An 18,289-nucleotide genomic window follows, 5' to 3' on the forward strand; every position below is an offset into this window, starting at 1 on the left:
ACTTCCACAGTTGCGCTCTGCATCAACATGGAATGAAAAACTTCATCGCCCCGAGAATGTTGACCAAATGAACGCGCATGTGACGCAACCAAGTTTTTGTCCCTGACGATGGAGTTGCACAACAATCCACGATATGGCCCTAAGTGTTGTGTTGAACCTCGGCACTCAGCCCTACGAGCTGTGGGGCTTCGTGCGTTTGGCCGCCATTCCAGTTCCTGTTGGGATGATTGACGGACTTGGTGCGACGCTGACAAACCTCCGCTGGGATTCTGTTCTCTCAAGAAAGGTTGAACTGATGAGAGTCCAACAACTTTCGATATTTGCATGGGTAGTGTACTGTTGTCGTCACCTTGAGGTGTGCGTGCCTGGTTTCGCATTTCCGGGCTTGATGTGGCGTTTTCCCGATCTGATCCGAGCCTTCCGGGAAGATCTCCATTTGCCCCACTCATACCCCACCAACGCGTGGCGGCGTCCGGAGGCCCCACTCGGAGCCGCGCCCATCTCCGTGTCTCCGGGTTGGGGTCGGGGCTTGGCGGCGTGAAGACCCACATTTGGCCGGAGGGATCTGAAGTCGATCCGGACCGGCGGGTGTCCGATCACAGCAGCCGTACCCCGGACCTCCGGTACCCGTCAAGACCGGTCAGCCCGTTTGGCCATAAAATAAGGTAAGTCTTTCGATTGCAATGAACATGTGCTCCGACAAGGCAGACTACTCATTAGATTTGGGTGTCTTGTGACTTTGTGATCCAATTGATGACATCAATGTCATGTTCCAATTCCATCGCCTCGACCAATACTTCGCAATTCTCCAAGCATTCATAGCGAAACCTCGAGCTGCTAATATCCACAATAATATGCGGGCTAGCCTTAATCTCAGTATCCAATGTAACCCTGGGGCTGAGCAACCCGTCTTGCTCAGGCCCAGAGTATGAACCGAGTATGAGGTACGACGTCTCCTCTTCAAAGGGGCTTGGTAATCCACTTTTGGATAGAACTTGAGACCCCTCACAAATACAAGCCACTACTACAACAACAAACCCCTCGAAAGACTGCTGTCCATTTTTATCGAGACTGATTCACCAATACTCTCATCATGGAATCACCGAGCCCAAGAACCAGCGCTGCCTTGCGGGAATCCTCCGACATAAATGATGATATGACCCTTGATGATTCCGGATCAATTGACAACTTCTGTCAAACCGAAGATGAGCTACTCCGTGTCGCCGACATCGAATCACCCAGCCCAAGAACCAACGCTGCCCTGCGGGAATCCCTCGATACTTCTGACGATGATATGACCCTTGGCGATTCCGGGCCAATTGTAACCTTCTGCCCAACCGAAGATGGGCTCCTCCTTGTCGCCGACGATGAGTCCGACACCAGGCCAATATTTCAACACAACAAGTCAAAGTTCAACTCCTGGGCGACCAGCCATGCTTGGGTGATGACGATGAGCTCGAGGACCTTACTTGGAACCCACAGGTCATCGGGGACATCTCCAAAGCAGAGAAAGAGGAAAGACTTACCGAGGACCTCGAAGCTCTCATGTCTTTGCATGTAGCCCATGCCCAGAAGGTCCAGGACATACTCCAGCTTTCTGGGGATGTGCTCTCAGCTCGCCCAGATATCAGAGACCTTTTGACATCGTACCAAGAAGATGTTGCCAACACAATTGAATCCATTAAGGACACACCTGAAACGTACGACGAGCATTGGGTCAAACTACGTCCCATTGAACAAATCCTCACATCGCACGAACGGACCATCATTGACACCCTAAGGTTTGTTCAACGCCTTACCAAGGAGAACCGAGACGGGTATTACAAGACGTCTCTGCCCAGAAGGATATCGACGAGGTACTCCAGGTTGTCCACGACCTCCTGGATGCCCGCCTTGAAGAAGTCCAGGAGATCTTCATCGCCATCGATTCGTATAGTTGGAGTTCTGGGAAGGACGTGCGTCTTCGCGTCCCGTTCGCCAATGACTACGAAGAAGATTATTACTGGCGTGCCGCGAGTCCCCCCGAGTTCCTGACGGAAGACGAGTTCGGTCTGCACCTCACCGACCCCGACGCCCCTCAAGGACCCTTGCGCCGCGACCACATACGCCACGTCAAGCACTTCTTTAGCCTCAACTGGGCCAGGGCGCCGGCGCGGATGGCGGTCAATGCCAAAATGCCCTACGTCATGCACGGTTACGACAAGCCCACCGATGGCGACCCGTGTACCCTCGTTGTCTTCACCTTCCACATTTCGGCGGGCGAAATCGGGAAGGGATTCCGCGCCGTGCACATTACCGCCAGCTTTGGACCTTATGATCGAACTTGCTCGAAAAGCCCGGTGATCATCGACATGTCGCCCTGCAACACAAAGCAGCTCTTTTGGTCTCAACACCGAATCTCGACCTCGAAGTCGATAGATGTCAGCACCACCTTGTCGATTGCGCAAAGCTCTGTCGCGGGACTAGACGTGAAGCCCAGCTGGTCTAAGGTATCGGTCGAAGAGACTACTCGGGTCGATTGCGTCCGCGTGGCTGGCGACATTCTGGCCCGGGGCTCCTGTGTATACTGGGACCTTATTGAAAATGCATCAGCCAAGACGGGAGTCCCATCGTTCATCCAAACGGCAGTCTTGCTGAAGCGGAGGCGCAACGAGGCATGTGAGCCGTTCAAATGTACAGTCCAGATCGATGCGAACATATCTGGAGTCAAGTGTGCCTGGAGGCGAGCATGGTGGCGGTTGACGAATGAGGGCCGAAGCTGTCCCCTCTACTTCAACCCACATAAGTCCAATGGCTGCCCCGGACCCTATGAAGGGTTCCAGAATGAGATGGCGAAGCTAGACCTCGATAGCATGTCAGAGATCAAGATGGATGAACCACCATGGGGCTTCAATGATCAGTGGGCTGCTGGGGAGAAAGTCTAAAATGAGAACCTTTCGAACCATTTTTAGGACCCCGATTTCTCAAACACCGTGAGCTGATGTTTGTCCTGAATGCCAATCCATACCACCATGACTGGCAGCTGAGCCAAGCATTCAGCCCCAACCTCTAGCGCATCGGTCAGGTGATTGGATCTCACCACCAAAACCATCACCCCGCCTGATATTACCACGAGCAGAGCTCGCTCCGCGCTACTCGCCAGGAATGGAGAAAAAGGGAGTAATGCCGCATAATATAAGCCAGGAGGCGTATCCATGCTGAGCGTTTTGTCAAATCTAAGGTACCTTAGTCAGGTACATAGCTTACCAAACTAGCCCAGTCAACAAAGAGACACCTGTACATACAAAGATGGATACTGACAACCCCGCTGCGAGACAATTTGCCACCGAAAAGTCCCAGCCAGTATTACGGACCGGCACAACCGTGGACTCAATCACCGTCGCAGCAACCGCCATTCCAATTTCTCAAATGTCCGCGGCTGACCCGAAACTCTCCGACCTGACGGAAGACTGTCCAGTCAAACCGGACGGGCCTTCTATGGCTCATGCTGGGGAAGATGGACCTGGAAACACCACTCAGGAAACAACCAAACAAACTATGGCAACAACGGACCAAGAAACTCTCCAAACATTCGACCTTAATCTCGGCCATTTTCAGCGTGTTAAACCCACGCTGTCCCTCACGACCAAGACCACCCTCAAGCCCAGCCCCCGACCAGACACCTACACCGTGTACGAAACCGACTTCAACCTCAGAAGTACCTTTCCGAAAGTGATCACCACCGGAGAGATTCCCTATTTCATGCACGGTATATCCGACGACACTGGTGAACCGTATACGATTGCCATATTCGCCTTCCACATGGCTCCCCGAGGCGTGAACTGGCGGATCCGTGAGGTCCATATCGAGGCCGCCTTTGAGTTCATCAAAGAGGATCCCAACGAATACGCAAGCCACCCGGAGATCATAGCCTACTCACCCAAGTACACGAGCTTTTACAACCTGTCCGAACACAAAGAATCGGATTCTTCCGAATGGAGCGCCGTTCCCAGCGTCACCACCCCAGGTTGGAGCATCAGCGTGCCCGGTTGGAAGAGACAAATCTTGGCGCACGACATCCCAGTGAAAGACTACGTTCGGGTGAACGGCACGCGGCCGGAACCATATACCGTGGAATGGGATGTCCTCGAGAACAAGACTACCAGGAGCGGGGTGCCCCCTTTCTTCCGCACGGCGGTACACTTGAGACGGAGGCCAGAAGATGCTCACAGACCGTTCACATGCACCATGAAGCTCCGAGCAAAGATCAATAAACGAAGAAAGCTGGGCTGGGAATCAAGATGGAAGGCGATGGGCGGAACGCCGCCTGAGAAACCTATCATCTTTGACCCTCGTCGCAGGGACAACCCCGGGAAATTAGATCAGCATCGTCACAAAATATCGGGGTTCAGGATAGAGGATTGGTCAGCTGTAGCCCCGTATTGGGTAGCTGAGGATGTGAGGATGGAGATGAAGAGGAAGATGTAACAATATTTAAGCGGCGGCGATGATCAAGGCCGGCCAGCAAAGGCGTTTTCGGGACGAATTTTTTTTTTAAAAAAAAATCAAGGGTTTCTCTAAAAGAGAGTAGGTAAATATATAAAATAGGAAACGTCTTGGCTCAGACATCAAGATGGATGAGCCACCAGGGCCTCACTGATGAATCGACCGCCGGAGATAGTGCTGTCAGCCAAGATACGTTGGAGAGTCCTCCGCTTGCGAGTCCTTCTGGACAGTCTCCTCACCAGACACCACCCATACCACCGTCCACAACACACCAGTTCCAAGGGGACTCAAATATCCCAGAATTCCTGGTCCCATCACGGCTTGCTCGGAAACCACCTTCACCACCCTCAATTATGCACCAGGGCCGAGATGACTAAACACATCGCAGATACGAGACCACCTATTCTGTCGTTTCACGGGGATGAAGACAAGGGGCATCTCAGGAGGGAAACGAGGTCACTATTCTCCACGTTTTTTACGTAGAGTACCTAGGTACCCAACTATCCGCAACACCTGAGCTGGGGATTCTTTCAGGAACTCGCTAAAATGGCAATCTGATTCGTACATCGCCTCCTTTCTCAGGGCTCGTGAGCCATGCTGGACATGGTGCTGACCAACTATGTAAAGCCCAAGAAGTGAAACATCCCCACCTGAAGAGACCGACATGTCATCGTCTGGGTCGCTTTCAAATCCGCGCGAGCTTGACCGTGAACAGGTCCCCGATTTCTCAAAGGTCCCGGGCTGCGAGCTGAAGGTTGGCCCCAATCATACGTTGTCCACAGCTGACCCAAGCCTCCCTCGGCCCTAACCTTCAGCGCATGGATCACTTGATTTGATCTCACCACCAAAAGTCAACATATTATCGCCTGATAGGTGTGGTGAGCGTGGTCCTACGAGAAACACTCATCAGGCTTTGGCAAGCAAGGCGTTGTATTTAAAGAGTCATGCTTGGACACTCAACAGACACACGAAGCGATGAGGCATTTTCACATCATCAACCAACAACAAGCACACAACCATGGACACAACAGACTCACCTTCCTTACCTCCCGCCACTCAAACACTTCATGAAGACTCAACAATACCTACGACGATGGACTTGGCCAACCCACCCGCCACAACGACCGCAGAAGAGATTGACCCCCTTCACATTAACACTCCCTCCACCGAGATGATTGAGGAGAGTCTCGCAGCCATGCCGGTGGGAACCCCAAACACGGAGAGCACCGCAGAGGACTACCCATCCACCAGCGAACCCGTCAGCAGCACTGCGGAGTCAGCCTCTGGCCCGAGCACCAGACCTTTCAAGAGAGCAGCCAAACCCGTACCTCTCCAGACCTTCACAATCCAACTTTCATCGAGCTCGAAAGGGGAGGCTTCCTCCGAGACCCTTGAGCCACACCACGATTTCTGCCGTGGCCCGTCGTACAGCCAGACAGACGATGACTTTGCATTGCACGGCCCTCGTCATGGCTGGGGACCCAGGCCCGCAAGAGGCAGATACCATCCCTGGCACGTCCAATCCCGGCGTTTCGTACCGATAGGAGCCGCAAAGAGTAGAGACAGTGCCAAGAACGTCCACCCTCTCTTCGTCGTCGGGTATGATCCCCGAAATAGGACCCCCAGGGAGCCGGTTGTCAGGGGAATTATACCATACATCATGCACGGCACCGACGAGGATGGCAATCCCTTCTCTTTCATCGTCTTCCTCTTCCGCATGGTCACATGGGGAATGGGGATTCGGTTTCGCGAGGTGCACATCGATATCACCTTCGGACCTACCGACGAGCACCTCGAGGATTCAGCCAGCCCGGTAGTCCATGTCCTGTCTCCATGGGGTCCAAATCGGTATCACATCTCGGAACATGATCGATCGAAGACGATATCCCCGGAGATTTCCGCGGCCCTAAAACTTGCCGGAATCGACGTAGGGTCCAAGGTAGTGTGGTCAATTACCAAAGGTGGCTCACTGTTCGACTGCATCAGTGTGGAGGGCGACTTTGACTTCTCCCCGCGCGCCATACCCGATCGTCCCGACATGGCATGCTGGTACCTGCTCGAGAACAGCTCATCCAGGACTGGGGTCCCGCCGCTGTTGATGACGGCGGTGATGCTGAAAAGGAGACAAGAGGATGAGTTAAAGCCGTTCAAGTGTGACATACGCATCGATTCATGGGTCGCCAAGGAACGGGGTTGTCTATTTGAGCGAAAACCACGTAAGATGGATGGCGGGAATGATAAAATCATCATCTTTGATCCGAAGATTGCGGGCCGAGTAGGCCGGTTTAAGAAGTATGTTCACCGGATACCAAAGATACCTCTGGAGAAGGTGTCGGGCGTGGTTTCCGATCAGGGACTGAAGATAGAACCCTGGTGGATGAGGATGAGGAGGAGGGACGAGGAGAGTGATGACGAGGAGGAGCAGGAGACTTGGGAAGCGGCGCAAGAGAAGGAGAAAATGAGAAGGGAAAGAAGGAGGAGGAGGGAAGAAGATAGTGATGATGGGGAGGAGCAGGGGATTTGGGAAGAGGCGCAGGAGAAGAAGGAAATGAAAAGGGAAAGAAAGAGGAGGAGGAGAGGAGGCAAGAGAAAAAGGGAGAGAAGGGAGAGGAGGTACTTGAGGCACAAAATGGAGTGTGAAGAGAAAATGAAGCGGATGAAGCGTGCCGAGGAGGAAAGGAGGAAGATGGAGGAACAGAAGAACAGTGCTAGGTGTCTTTGTGTGGTTATGTAATAAGACTGGTTGCCTCCCTGAGTTTTCGAGAAATTATAGCAGTGAGACAACCAGAAAATAAGTATGAGTCCGAGCCGATTGAAGACGGCAGCGATTTCAACGTGTGTATTCAGACAGTATTTACCTAGGTATTAATGCCTACAGAGCCGAACTGTTGTCCTGGCGATTCTTGGACCCTGCAGCCCTCTTCGGGGCGAGTTTCAATGCTTTCAGCATTTTGTTTGAAACGTGACAAGTCTCTCCACCAATATAATTTCAGCGTTCACAAGCTCACTTTGGCTGGTTCAAGGACCGATGGGCCATGCATGTGCTGAAAATCATGAGATCAACACGAGACTCCAACCGGCGAAGGCCGATGAATGATCTGAGTGCTGCGAAGCCTTCAGCCTCACCAATATCTGACATGACGCACTTGGAGAGAGCAGCGCAAAAGAGAAGGGTGAACAGTATATCTGGTCAAGTGTTTTTCCTCTCAAAATGACCTCAACCAGGGAGACCAGAAACGCTTCTGGTGTCAAAATATCCCAACCAGCTCCGCCATTCGAAAGCACGACTAATATGGACATGGCCAACTCGACTATGTCAGAATCCGCCCCTGAGAATCCTGCAGCACAGGCCACGAACTTGGCCTCAACACCGACTCTTCTCCCAGTTCCTGAACAAGCTGGTGGACATCCCGAAGCCTTCGGCGTCACACAAAATTCCTCGAGAAACTCCCGTTGGTCCCTCCGCTGCCAGCGCTGAAGAGAAGCCACCTGACACAACCATGGACCCAATCAAAACAACGACCACACCGCGAATGCTTCAGAGACCACCCGAGTTACTCCAGAGACCATCAAAACATTCAACCTCAACCTTGAATGCTTCCAATCCATCAAATACAAGCTCCCCGCCAGACTGAAATGGGGTCACAGCAAGGGGCCCTCGACGAGGCAGTTAGAACTACTTCCCACAGCGTTGCGCGCTGCCATGGCCAAGGAGTATTATGCAATGGCCAAACGGCACGTCAAGAAGACCAAGCATGCCGCAAGCGGCAAAGTCCTCAAAAGATGCCGACACGCCGTGGGAATTGGTAGTTGCATTCATGGGGTAACATACAGTATGCCCTTGAAATCCAGGCGCTCGTCCAGGGTCATGCCCAAACTCCCGTCAGACCCTTCCCAACCTTACGAAACGGACTTCAGGCTCCAAGGCGTGCCTTTAGCCGTCGCGACGGACGGCGAGGTTCCTTACTGGATGCACGGTCTCTCTGACGATACGGGAGAACCATACAGCGTGGTGGTCTTCGCTTTCCACATGGTACCCATTTCGCTCTCTTGGCGCATTCTTGAGGTTCATAGTGAGGCCACCTTCGAATTCATAGAGGCTGAGGAACACCCAAACCACCCAGAAGTTATGGCCTTTGCTCCTAAGTCAAGCAGGTAAAACTGGTGCAAGTCCAGGAGGTCACGCCTTTTCCGATCAGAGATTGATCCCGAAGTATCTGGGTCAGGTTGGAGTGTCCACGGGGTCAGCTGAGTCGCGGAGATATCTGATCGAGAGGTCCATGTGGAAGACTACGCTCTCGCGTACGGCAGGCGAGTGAATCCGCATGCTTGTCGGAACAGGGTGAAGTGGCACATGCTCGAGAACGGAACTACCAAGCGCTGGGTGCCCCCTTTCTTAAAGACGGCAGTCCGGCTGAGACGGAGACCGGAAGATGTCGACAAGAAGTTCTTGTGTACATTGGACTTTGTCGCGAAAACTGCCAAGCGCAGGAAAGCAGGCTGGGAGTCAAGGTGGACTGCGACCGGCGGAACACCGCCTGACAACCCTATCATTTTTGACCCTTGTCATAAGGACAACCCAGGTGACTTGGAGGAGTGTCGCAAACAGATAACGAAGCTCAGGATTCAGAAACTATCAGCTGTAGGGCTGTACAGGGAGCACAGAGAGGAGGGGACGACAAAGGTGCAAGAGAAGTAACGAGGCCGTATTAGGGATGATCTCGAGGATCTTAGGGCAACGAGGGCCGGGGTTATTCTCTTGCTGGCATGGCTACTTGTTGACTGCTTCAAATATCTTGGAACCCGCTCGGTAATTCCCAGAAACTGTTCGACTCCCCGGCGAACGAGGTAGGTAGCCCCCAAATGCTTGGTAGGGCACTTGGTGGTTAGAAGATGAGAAGCTAACTGGTCGAGATATTCCGCGTTCGCATGCCAAGATGTGTATACCAATATTAAGTAGTTGGAACATATGACGAGGGTTGATTGGATGTATAGATTTGTCTATGTGTGTGTATAATTATAGACTCTGCTTGTGCCTGGACGGCAAGAGGGTCTTGTGTTGATCATAACGAACAGCAGCTATGAGAGAGCGGCTGTGTTCAACCATACATATCATGATCTACATAAGGCTTGGTCCTTGAATAGAACCCAGCTATGGGTTCGTGGCTAGTGTACTCCAAACACAGGGGCTTGATTGGGTCTCCAGAGTCGCAGGGGTTTGGAACGTGGCGTTCTCTGGGGGTCCCAGCTCCGGGTACGGCTTGCCGGGCGCCCAACAACGCTTCTTCAACACACAACAACCCGGTATTCTAGGACAGGGCCGTGGGGAGGCCCGCCCCTCGGACTCGGGAAATGTGCTGCAGGCCAGCGATAGTCCATGTGGCTCCAGGAACCGAGCCCTGCAGTGTAACGGCAGTCTCACGCTGTGCCGCGTCTTGGCCAGCTTTGCCCAGCTTTCACAATGTATGCACGCTCTGTTCTCGACTCTTTGACCCAGCCCAGGACCAAGGACAGGGCAGCGGTGGGTGCTACCGAACTCTCCGCCCCTGGTCTTCATGCCACGATCAAGACCCATTTCCCGGTGTTTATGCCTGCGACAAGCATTCCCGTCTGAGATGCGGTCAGCAAGGACAGCATGGATGTGCCGTCAACAACACCGCAACGGCGCCCCTCAATGAGGTGCCAGTCGCGATATCCTTGGCCGCAATTTCGGATGCCCTATCGCGGCGTAACCGAGTTTATTTTGAGTTCAATCACGTTCGATGTGAGGGTATAAAGGGAAGATGCAATCCGCCCGAAATCTCTTGAGAATGTTTTCCAACAGCCACCCCGATACCAGAAGATCCAAGGTCACCGTCTTGGTCCAGCTGTCAACATGATTCCCAAGTGGCTTTTCGGGACTGCCGTCGCAGTTTCTGCGATTCTCCCTACGTCTCTGGCTGCTCCAGAGCGTCGGACGAGCAACTCCCACACCATCGACCTCCTCAATGATGGCCTTCCTCCCTACGATCCCTCGAACGATGAGGATGGGTTCCTCAGAATGACCTATGACGCCATTGAGAACCTCCTCGAGCTCAAGGGCGGCAAGGGTAAGGGTAAGGCCAAGGGCAAGGGGAAGGGCAAAGGGAAGGGTTGCGACTTGACCAACGTCAAGGTTCGCCGTAACTGGTACGTTTATCCCATAGTATCACGCGCTTGATATCCACCTGGCTAATTGCCGAAACTACAGGAAAACCCTCACCAACGAGGAGAAGAAGGCGTACACCAGCGCAATCAACTGCATCCACTCCAAGCCCTCGCGCTACGACCCGGCCGTTGTTCCCGGTGCGCTGAACCGCTACGATGACTTCGTGGCCGTCCACGTCATCCAGACCCGTTTCATCCACGCGACGGCCAACTTCCTGCACTGGCATCGCTACTTCATCTGGCTCTTTGAGGAGGCCTTGAAGGAGGAGTGCGGCTATGACGGCCCCTTCCCCTACTGGCACTGGCCTGACACCGCTGAGCAGCCCTATCCCTCCATTGTCTTCAACGACAGCGAGTTCGGCCTGGGCGGCAACGGCGAGGATATCCCGCACAACCTCAACGGCACCCTCATGGGCGGCGGTCTGATCGTCATCCCCTTCGAGAACAGCGGCGGCGGCTGCGTCACCACGGGCCCCTTCGCCAACTTCACCGTCAATCTGGGCCCCATCGCCCCGACTCTCGACCTCGTCCCGCCCGTCACCGTCGGCGGCCAGTCTGAGCTCGCCGCCAACCCGCGCTGCCTGCGCCGCGCCATCTCCCAGTGGACCGCCAGCACCTGGACCACCGCGCCGCACATCCTCGACCTCCTCGAGAACCCGGCCTTCGACACCATCGGCCCCTTCCAGTCCCGCCTGCAGGGCGACTTCCCCAACGGCTACCCCGGCGTGCACGCCGCTGGCCACTTCACCATCGGTGGCGATCCGGGCGGTGACTTGTTCGCTGCCCCTGGCGACCCGGCGTTCTGGGTGCACCACGCGCAGGTGGATCGCGTTTGGTGGCTGTGGCAGCTGCTTGATGCGTCGGGCGACAGGTTCAACCAGGTCGCCGGGACGATCACCATGCTGAACAACCCGCCGAGCAGGAACGGAACGCTCGAGGATATTATTGAGATGGGTGCGATTACGGACGTGACGTACCAGATGAAGGAGCTGGTGAGCACGGTGGATGGGCCGTTCTGCTATATCTATCTGTAAAGGGATGGGATAGAGGCGGACGAGCTGCGCTCGGGGATGTAAAGTACAGATGTTCATGTGCATAATAAGAGCCAGGTGTGAACCTGAATGTACTGAATTGGCTTGATGTGTTCGATCTCTTGGTTCTCATCCATGTCAAGAACGCTGGCCTGTCGTGACGTTGCATCGAGCTCTTTACCGTATAGACGTGATGGTCAGCCTTACGGTCTGCCCTCAAACAAAGCCTTGCGAACTATTTAAGGTGCATACATATATTCTTACCTGATGTAGCTAAGGTATTCTGCAGCAGTCGGCTAGCTTAGCGGCTGGGGCTGGGCGAGCCAGGCTGACTGAGCCTTATGAGGTGCCCAGCCTGATGGGGTAGGGAGAATGTAGTATCTCTCTATGTAGTGTTAATAACATCCGCAGGCCTGCTTTAAACGAAGAGTCAATTTTCTGGATTATGTCGGCCGAAATCCAGGATCTTCATGTCTCCTCCGTGGCCTGCAATCACTTGCACAGTCTGAATCCCCTCAGTTCAAGATGAACACAGAAGATATCGACAAACCATCCAAACGCAAGTCAAGCATTTTCCAACCTTGGCGCCGCTTCAGAACTCGCCTCAGGCCTTCTGAGTTGACCGATGACGATTTGTCCGCCACTACCTTCGTTCCGCTCAGCTCAGCGGCTACAGCATCAGCCATTGAAGCTCCGAGGCCTCAAGATGTTGCTAACCACATCCAAGACGGTGCTCCAACCAAGCCGGATGAAGTTCCTGCAAGGGCTGGTGTCGCTGAAAAGCCCGAGCCTCGGCGAGTGCGGCCTGACGACGAAAGGGGAACGGACGATGAAGCGGACAATGAAGAGGTTCAGCATAGACTCCGGGACTTAAGGGATTGTTTGGAGACCTACCGAGACGAACTAGATGACAAACTGGTCCAAATAAGGGAGCTTTTCGAGAACTATCGCGGCGAGGTTGAGCGCCGAGCCCAGGAGATGGAGCGCCTTGGGGAATCCGGAGGGATTATGTCCTACAAGTTTCGGCAAATCAGCTCCAGGCTGAAAATACACCGACGCGAACTTGGCAGCAACATAATATCACTCGGGGACGTCCTGGAGGATCACCGGTTCGAGACAGCCTTCTCACTCTCGGAGGTTGAAAATGCTATGGAGCTCTACCGAAAAACACCAGTCTCCAAACCTGAGGCAATCGTCACCACAAAAGATGCAACTGAGCGAACCGCCACCCCGGACTGCTTCGAACAGCACATTATCAACCTCCAATGCTCTGAACTTATTCTTGATCGTGGCGAAAATGACGATGAGAACGAAAAACACACGAGTCCGCCCAGAAAAGACACTCCGCTCAGCCACATCAATCCTGAGGTTGAAGGTGAGAACAATTGCAAGGACACCTCCAATCTCAGCCAGGACAATTTCGATGATCAGAGCATGGCCATCGCCTGCGCCACGCCCTGCATTATGTATGGCTGCTTAAACAGCATCGGATCTCCAACAACCTTGGTGGTCTTCGTTTTCCGCATGCCGGTCCGGAAGCTGGGTCGACGAATCCACGCCGTGAGGATCGAGGCCATCTTTGAGGACGCTCCGCGAGACCCCACGATACCCGCCAACCACGGCCGTGGCCCGACGGTCGTGGCCATGGCGCCCCAATGTGCAAAGAAGTATTCTCGCACCGAGAACTCACCATCGAGCACGACAAGCCTAGTACAGGTCAGCAACCCGGTACTACCCTTCCTGGGCAATATATGCGTGGAGACAAAAGGCATCTACCACATAACATATGGGAAAAACTATCATGTCAAAGTGATGGGTGACTATATCAAGTCTCGTGAGAGCGACGACAAAATCGGTGTACGGTGGGCGTTGCTTGAGAACGAGGACACGGAGAGCGGGATGCCATCTCTGTTCCAGACAGCAGTGAGGCTATGGAACTACCGTTTTGATGATGGCGCCGGGGCTTTTCGGTGTATTATCAATGTTGAAGCAGACGTTATTGAGGAGAAGGAGGGTGTGAAGGGCAGGTGGTGGCGGTGGACGGGCTCTAACCGTAATGACCCTATTTACTTTGACCCGCGTGGTGAGGACCATCCGGGCCCCTACGAGCCATATCGTCACCAGATGGGCAAGTTGCATATGTACAATCCGGATGATGTCTTGATGGGTGAATAGATGGCTGCTTGGCGGTTGGAAGGAAGGGTTGGAAGGACCGTTTTGGAAGATTCCGTAGGTAGGTAATTAAGACAACAAATAATGGACGTATGAACGACCTCTTAATCCAGGTAATGCTCAGCACCCAAGTTCAACATCAACTTTGCAGAGTGTTTCTCCTATCATGTCCAAATTGCGACCGCCGGCACCAGATCATATTATCTGTAACATGGGAATGCCTCACTCATCCTTGAGCACCGGAAGCTATTACCCCCGAAGAGTTGTAACCCCTGTTGGGGCATGTAGAATTGGAGATAATAATAAACACAGCATCATGCCATCATACCTCGTTCCATCCTCCTACCTCAGATACGGATATTAAATCCAATACGTCCGAGTAGACCTTAAAACCCAAGCTCATTAGAACACATGACGCACAAGGATATCCCAGCGCAGCCAGCTAGTTTGATGCAGGCAATCGGGGCTAAGTAAATCAGGCTGACTGCATCTTGTTGCCAACCGACCTAATACGCACCCTGATAAGGTAGAGAGGTGTATTAAATAGGGAGGTACGAAGTTGGCATGTCACGCCTAGATTCCTGACATCGAGTAGTCAATTCTCTGGACTGTGTCTAGCCAAACCCGAGACCCTCAGGCATCGGTTTTGATCAGTACCAATTAACCACATTATATCTCACGCAGTCCAAATCCCCTCGGTCCATCATGTCCAACCAACATGTCAAAAAACCCAACCCCAAAGGCCCAAAAGCCGCGCCACTGATGGTTCAACCCCCAGAACCTGACGACGTAGCTGAACACACCGCAGGCGGTGGTGTTGCAGACCAACCCCCGTCTCAACAAGCGCAGCCTGGCAACCAAGTTTACGATAGCCTCCAATCCATTAACGAGCTTCTCAACGCCTACCGTACAGAACTCGAAACCAAAGCCACAGCCCTCAGCGAGTGTCTGAAACGTCACCAGCTCAAGATTGACCACACCATTCGAGAAAAGATCCATCTCCTGCATCAACTCGCGGAAGAGAATACTCATCCCAACGCACGGGTGACATACTCCAACGAGATTGACAGCCAACTCCAGGCTATCCAAACTTTCCTCAAATCTCACCAACGCGATGCTTATTGGGCACTTAAGGACTTTGATCGGACCATCCGATCCCACTCTGACCTTCCACAACTAAACGTCCAAATCAGCGAGGAAAAGACGCTCAACTTTCTCCCCATCTACAGCGTTAATCTCAAACGCTCCAAGTTCGTCGAAGACGAAGACAGCACTGGACTCGGCAATTCCGCCAAGTCCAGTTACTCAGAAACATTTCCCTTTGCCCCCGATAATAGCCAGCAGCTGGAAGACCACGGCCAGCCCAGGCGGCTGCCCGTCCACATCAACATACCCTGCGTCATGCACGGAACTAGCGAGTCGTCGGATAAGGCATATACTCTAGTACTCTTCACGTTCCATATCCCTTTCCGGGAGCTCGGTGTGCGGGCACGCCTCCTCAGAATTGAGACCATCTTCTATGACGTTTCGGAAGAGGGCTACAAAGTTAGACTACACAATCCCGAGGTCGTTGCCACCGCGCCACCGCGTGGGGGAACCAGGTACTGTCGAACAGAACGCTCCCTGTCAACCAACAGAGAGGGACTCGAACCGGCCGCAAGCCTGGCATTGCAAATTCTGGGCGGCCATGATGCGGACTTAAATGACGTCTATTACCAACCAGCCAACGATGGCAATACGCAGTCGGCCGATTATGTGGATGTTCATTCTCGCTTTGGCGGAGGATAGTGGGATCACGGGGTAATGTGGTCATTGAGTGAGAGCAACGAGACGAAACGTGGAATCCCATCCCTGTTCCAGACGGCGGTGCTGCTGAAGCAATGGAGGTAGTATGCGGACAGGCCGGTTTTGTGTGAAATTAGTGTTGAGGTGGAGGTTAACGGGGCAGGTGAGGGAATGGAGCGGAAATGGTGGGAATGGAAAAGTAAGATGATACCGATGTATTCTCCCGAGTGTCCCTACTTTGACCGGAATGGCCAGGACCGCCCGGGCCCTTTTGAGAAGTTTCGCTACTAGATGGCTGATTTGAAGTTGGACGAGCTGGCGGTTGTCTTGATGGATGAATAGATGGGTGTGCTGAAGGAAAGGTTGGAAGAAGGAACAGGAAGAAATGTGTGGTTGGACACTAGAACATATTATTAGAAGAGCCAGCTCGTAAACGTAAAGAATGACTCGAGTATTAACAAAACTTCAAACTTTGTCGGATGTGTAATAGATGGGCCAATTTTGATGATTAATACGACCTAACATGCCTACGCAAGCCTCTGTGCTGAGTCCCATCGGATCCCTAGGATCTGTGATGCTGTGCTACCCTGCAGGTAAGGCACACTCACCCTGATGATCACCTGTGGCTCAACCCAGCTTCTCGTCCTTCTTCCATCGCCCATCGCAGCATTCCGCAATGCAGAGTACCTTAACCAATTCCACAAACACCATCAAATCACCAAGTCACCAGGGCAAGTCCAACGAAGCTTTCTACTTGACGAAAGATGTGTTCATAACCCCGGGATACTTCGGGGAGGTCAACGCCCTAGCCCACAACACGGGAACTTGAGAACTTTGTCAATGTTAAGGCATTTAATCATGTCAACGTCAAGTAGCTCTTACGTTTGTTACCCATATCTCAAACCTCTATTGACAAATAACCTGTCATAATATACCTAACCAATATGCTAGGAATCAGTGGCGGTGAATACGGAGACGTATTCTCGAGATTCAATGGCTTCCGACGTGGAGACCAGATGGTTGTCCGCTCTCATGCCACGGAGAAGCTATGCCATTCCATGGAGATACTATATTATGCCTTGGAGAAGCTACATCATTGGCGAGCTGCGAAACGAAGTTGATGAACATGGCCAGCCCGAACCTCACCGCGACTACGTAACAGGCTTCGATCGCACCGGTGCAAGTTCTCGAATGGTAGTCAACTGCCAAATGCCGTATGTCATTCATGGCACCGATGACAAAGGCATCTCACACACCCTGGTCGTCTTCACATTCCACATGACGGTGCGACAGCTAGGCAAGCGCTTCCGCGCTGTGCACATCACAATCAAGTTCGACGAGGAGGAAGAAAATCACCAGCCCCAGGGAGGGCCCTTTAAGCGCCATCTAATATCCCGCTCTTCCAAGCAGCGAACCAAGACCTTGTCAGCGCCAACAATCGTCGCCATGGCCCCGTCCGGCACCAGCCTGTACCAACAATCGGAACATGTCTTGTCGACCGAGCAGGAGATTGAGCTGGATCTGCAATTCGGGCTTCCTGGAGGTGGCCGTGTGAGGCCCCGATACATGTACACCCGAAACAACGGCGGCGAGGCGAAGAAGGTTGGCTTTGTTCGCGTGGTTGGCGACCCTCTTATCAAGTGGGGAGGCACATATCCTACCGGTGTCCGTTGGGACTTGCTTGAGAATCACACATCCAAGACTGGCGTGCCTTCGTTCCTACGGACGGCAGTATTGCTGAAACGATCAAAAGGCGACCCGAACAAGCGGTTCCAGTGCACGGTCAAAGTTAGAGAAGAGGTGTCTGGAGTCATGTCTAGGGCCAAGGACTTATGGTATCGCCTCACAGGCAGCATTCCTGAGGATGATCCCATTGTATTTGACCCAAGTGATGAAGGACGCCCTGGTCCGTATGAGGAGTACCGGAATCGACTTACAGAGCTCCGTTTGGATGACATAGCAGTCGTGGCGACAGGCGATGGATAGCTGACCAGGAACTGCAGAAAGAGGAACCTGAGGGTTCGGTCATGGAATAAAGAAATAATAAGGCATTTGGGTAATTGAGGGTGATTAAGTGAAATCTTTCTGCTCTGACTCGAAAGAACGAACCGAATAATAAGATTCAGAAGAGAACAATGCCCTGATAGTCAAGCGCGGCAGGTGAGGATGTTATGAATCGTCATCATGATATTACTTCATATCTGGAGTATAGATAAACCATTTCCTAGCACATGTTTCAGAAAACACAACCCAAGAAACAAAGTCATAACTCGAGCAGAAAGCCGCCCCTCAACACCATAACCGCCGTACCATAGGTAACCAACCAAACTGACCTAATCAACCAACCACCCTATCCTTTCCCTTCCAGAATCCATACCCATTCCAGCCCAACCAAGCCAGACCAAGCCATAGGCAAGTCCCAAACCCATCCCAAGCTCCCGTGTCACCAGTGCTCCCAGCCATCAGCCATGTCCAAGCCCCATGCCCAATCCCGTTACCCCCACGCCGGCACTCATCCTCGCTTGCGCTGCTTCCTCACTATAATAGTCTTGAAGTATGACGTGACAAGAAAGAAAAAGAGAATCCAGAGGCGCACAACATCCAAAAAAAAAAGTAGACAAGAAGAGAAA

General features: G+C 52.9%; 7 protein-coding genes across 7 annotated transcripts; all 7 read left to right on the forward strand.

Moving 5' to 3' along the window:
• Nucleotides 1–1,093: 1,093 nt before the first annotated feature.
• On the forward strand, nt 1,094–2,924 carry VTJ04DRAFT_4498 (uncharacterized protein; the record flags this gene model as incomplete). The annotated part of the gene is made up of 3 exons (XM_069362512.1): nt 1,094–1,321; nt 1,842–2,658; nt 2,815–2,924. The coding sequence occupies 3 exons, from the start codon at nt 1,094–1,096 to the stop codon at nt 2,922–2,924; spliced, it is 1,155 nt and encodes a 384-aa protein (XP_069219452.1).
• A 613-nt stretch (nt 2,925–3,537) lies between these two features.
• On the forward strand, nt 3,538–4,467 carry VTJ04DRAFT_4499 (uncharacterized protein; the record flags this gene model as incomplete). The annotated part of the gene is made up of 1 exon (XM_069362513.1): nt 3,538–4,467. The coding sequence occupies one exon, from the start codon at nt 3,538–3,540 to the stop codon at nt 4,465–4,467; it is 930 nt and encodes a 309-aa protein (XP_069219453.1).
• Nucleotides 4,468–6,145: 1,678 nt separating this feature from the next.
• VTJ04DRAFT_4500 (uncharacterized protein) lies at nt 6,146–7,219 on the forward strand (the record flags this gene model as incomplete). The annotated part of the gene is made up of 1 exon (XM_069362516.1): nt 6,146–7,219. The coding sequence occupies one exon, from the start codon at nt 6,146–6,148 to the stop codon at nt 7,217–7,219; it is 1,074 nt and encodes a 357-aa protein (XP_069219454.1).
• A 3,141-nt stretch (nt 7,220–10,360) lies between these two features.
• VTJ04DRAFT_4501 (uncharacterized protein) lies at nt 10,361–11,705 on the forward strand (the record flags this gene model as incomplete). Its single annotated transcript, XM_069362517.1, has 2 exons — nt 10,361–10,653; nt 10,715–11,705. The coding sequence occupies 2 exons, from the start codon at nt 10,361–10,363 to the stop codon at nt 11,703–11,705; spliced, it is 1,284 nt and encodes a 427-aa protein (XP_069219455.1).
• A 522-nt stretch (nt 11,706–12,227) lies between these two features.
• Nucleotides 12,228–13,877, forward strand: VTJ04DRAFT_4502 (uncharacterized protein; the record flags this gene model as incomplete). Its single annotated transcript, XM_069362518.1, has 1 exon — nt 12,228–13,877. One exon carries the CDS (start codon nt 12,228–12,230, stop codon nt 13,875–13,877), a length of 1,650 nt encoding a protein of 549 aa, XP_069219456.1.
• Nucleotides 13,878–14,579: 702 nt separating this feature from the next.
• Nucleotides 14,580–15,662, forward strand: VTJ04DRAFT_4503 (uncharacterized protein; the record flags this gene model as incomplete). The annotated part of the gene is made up of 1 exon (XM_069362519.1): nt 14,580–15,662. One exon carries the CDS (start codon nt 14,580–14,582, stop codon nt 15,660–15,662), a length of 1,083 nt encoding a protein of 360 aa, XP_069219457.1.
• A 1,206-nt stretch (nt 15,663–16,868) lies between these two features.
• Nucleotides 16,869–17,645, forward strand: VTJ04DRAFT_4504 (uncharacterized protein; the record flags this gene model as incomplete). The annotated part of the gene is made up of 1 exon (XM_069362520.1): nt 16,869–17,645. The coding sequence occupies one exon, from the start codon at nt 16,869–16,871 to the stop codon at nt 17,643–17,645; it is 777 nt and encodes a 258-aa protein (XP_069219458.1).
• Nucleotides 17,646–18,289: the final 644 nt, after the last annotated feature.

This window comes from Mycothermus thermophilus, assembly GCF_041956435.1.
Source record: "Mycothermus thermophilus strain CBS 625.91 unplaced genomic scaffold VTJ04scaffold_3, whole genome shotgun sequence".
Taxonomy (NCBI): domain Eukaryota; kingdom Fungi; phylum Ascomycota; class Sordariomycetes; order Sordariales; family Chaetomiaceae; genus Mycothermus; species Mycothermus thermophilus.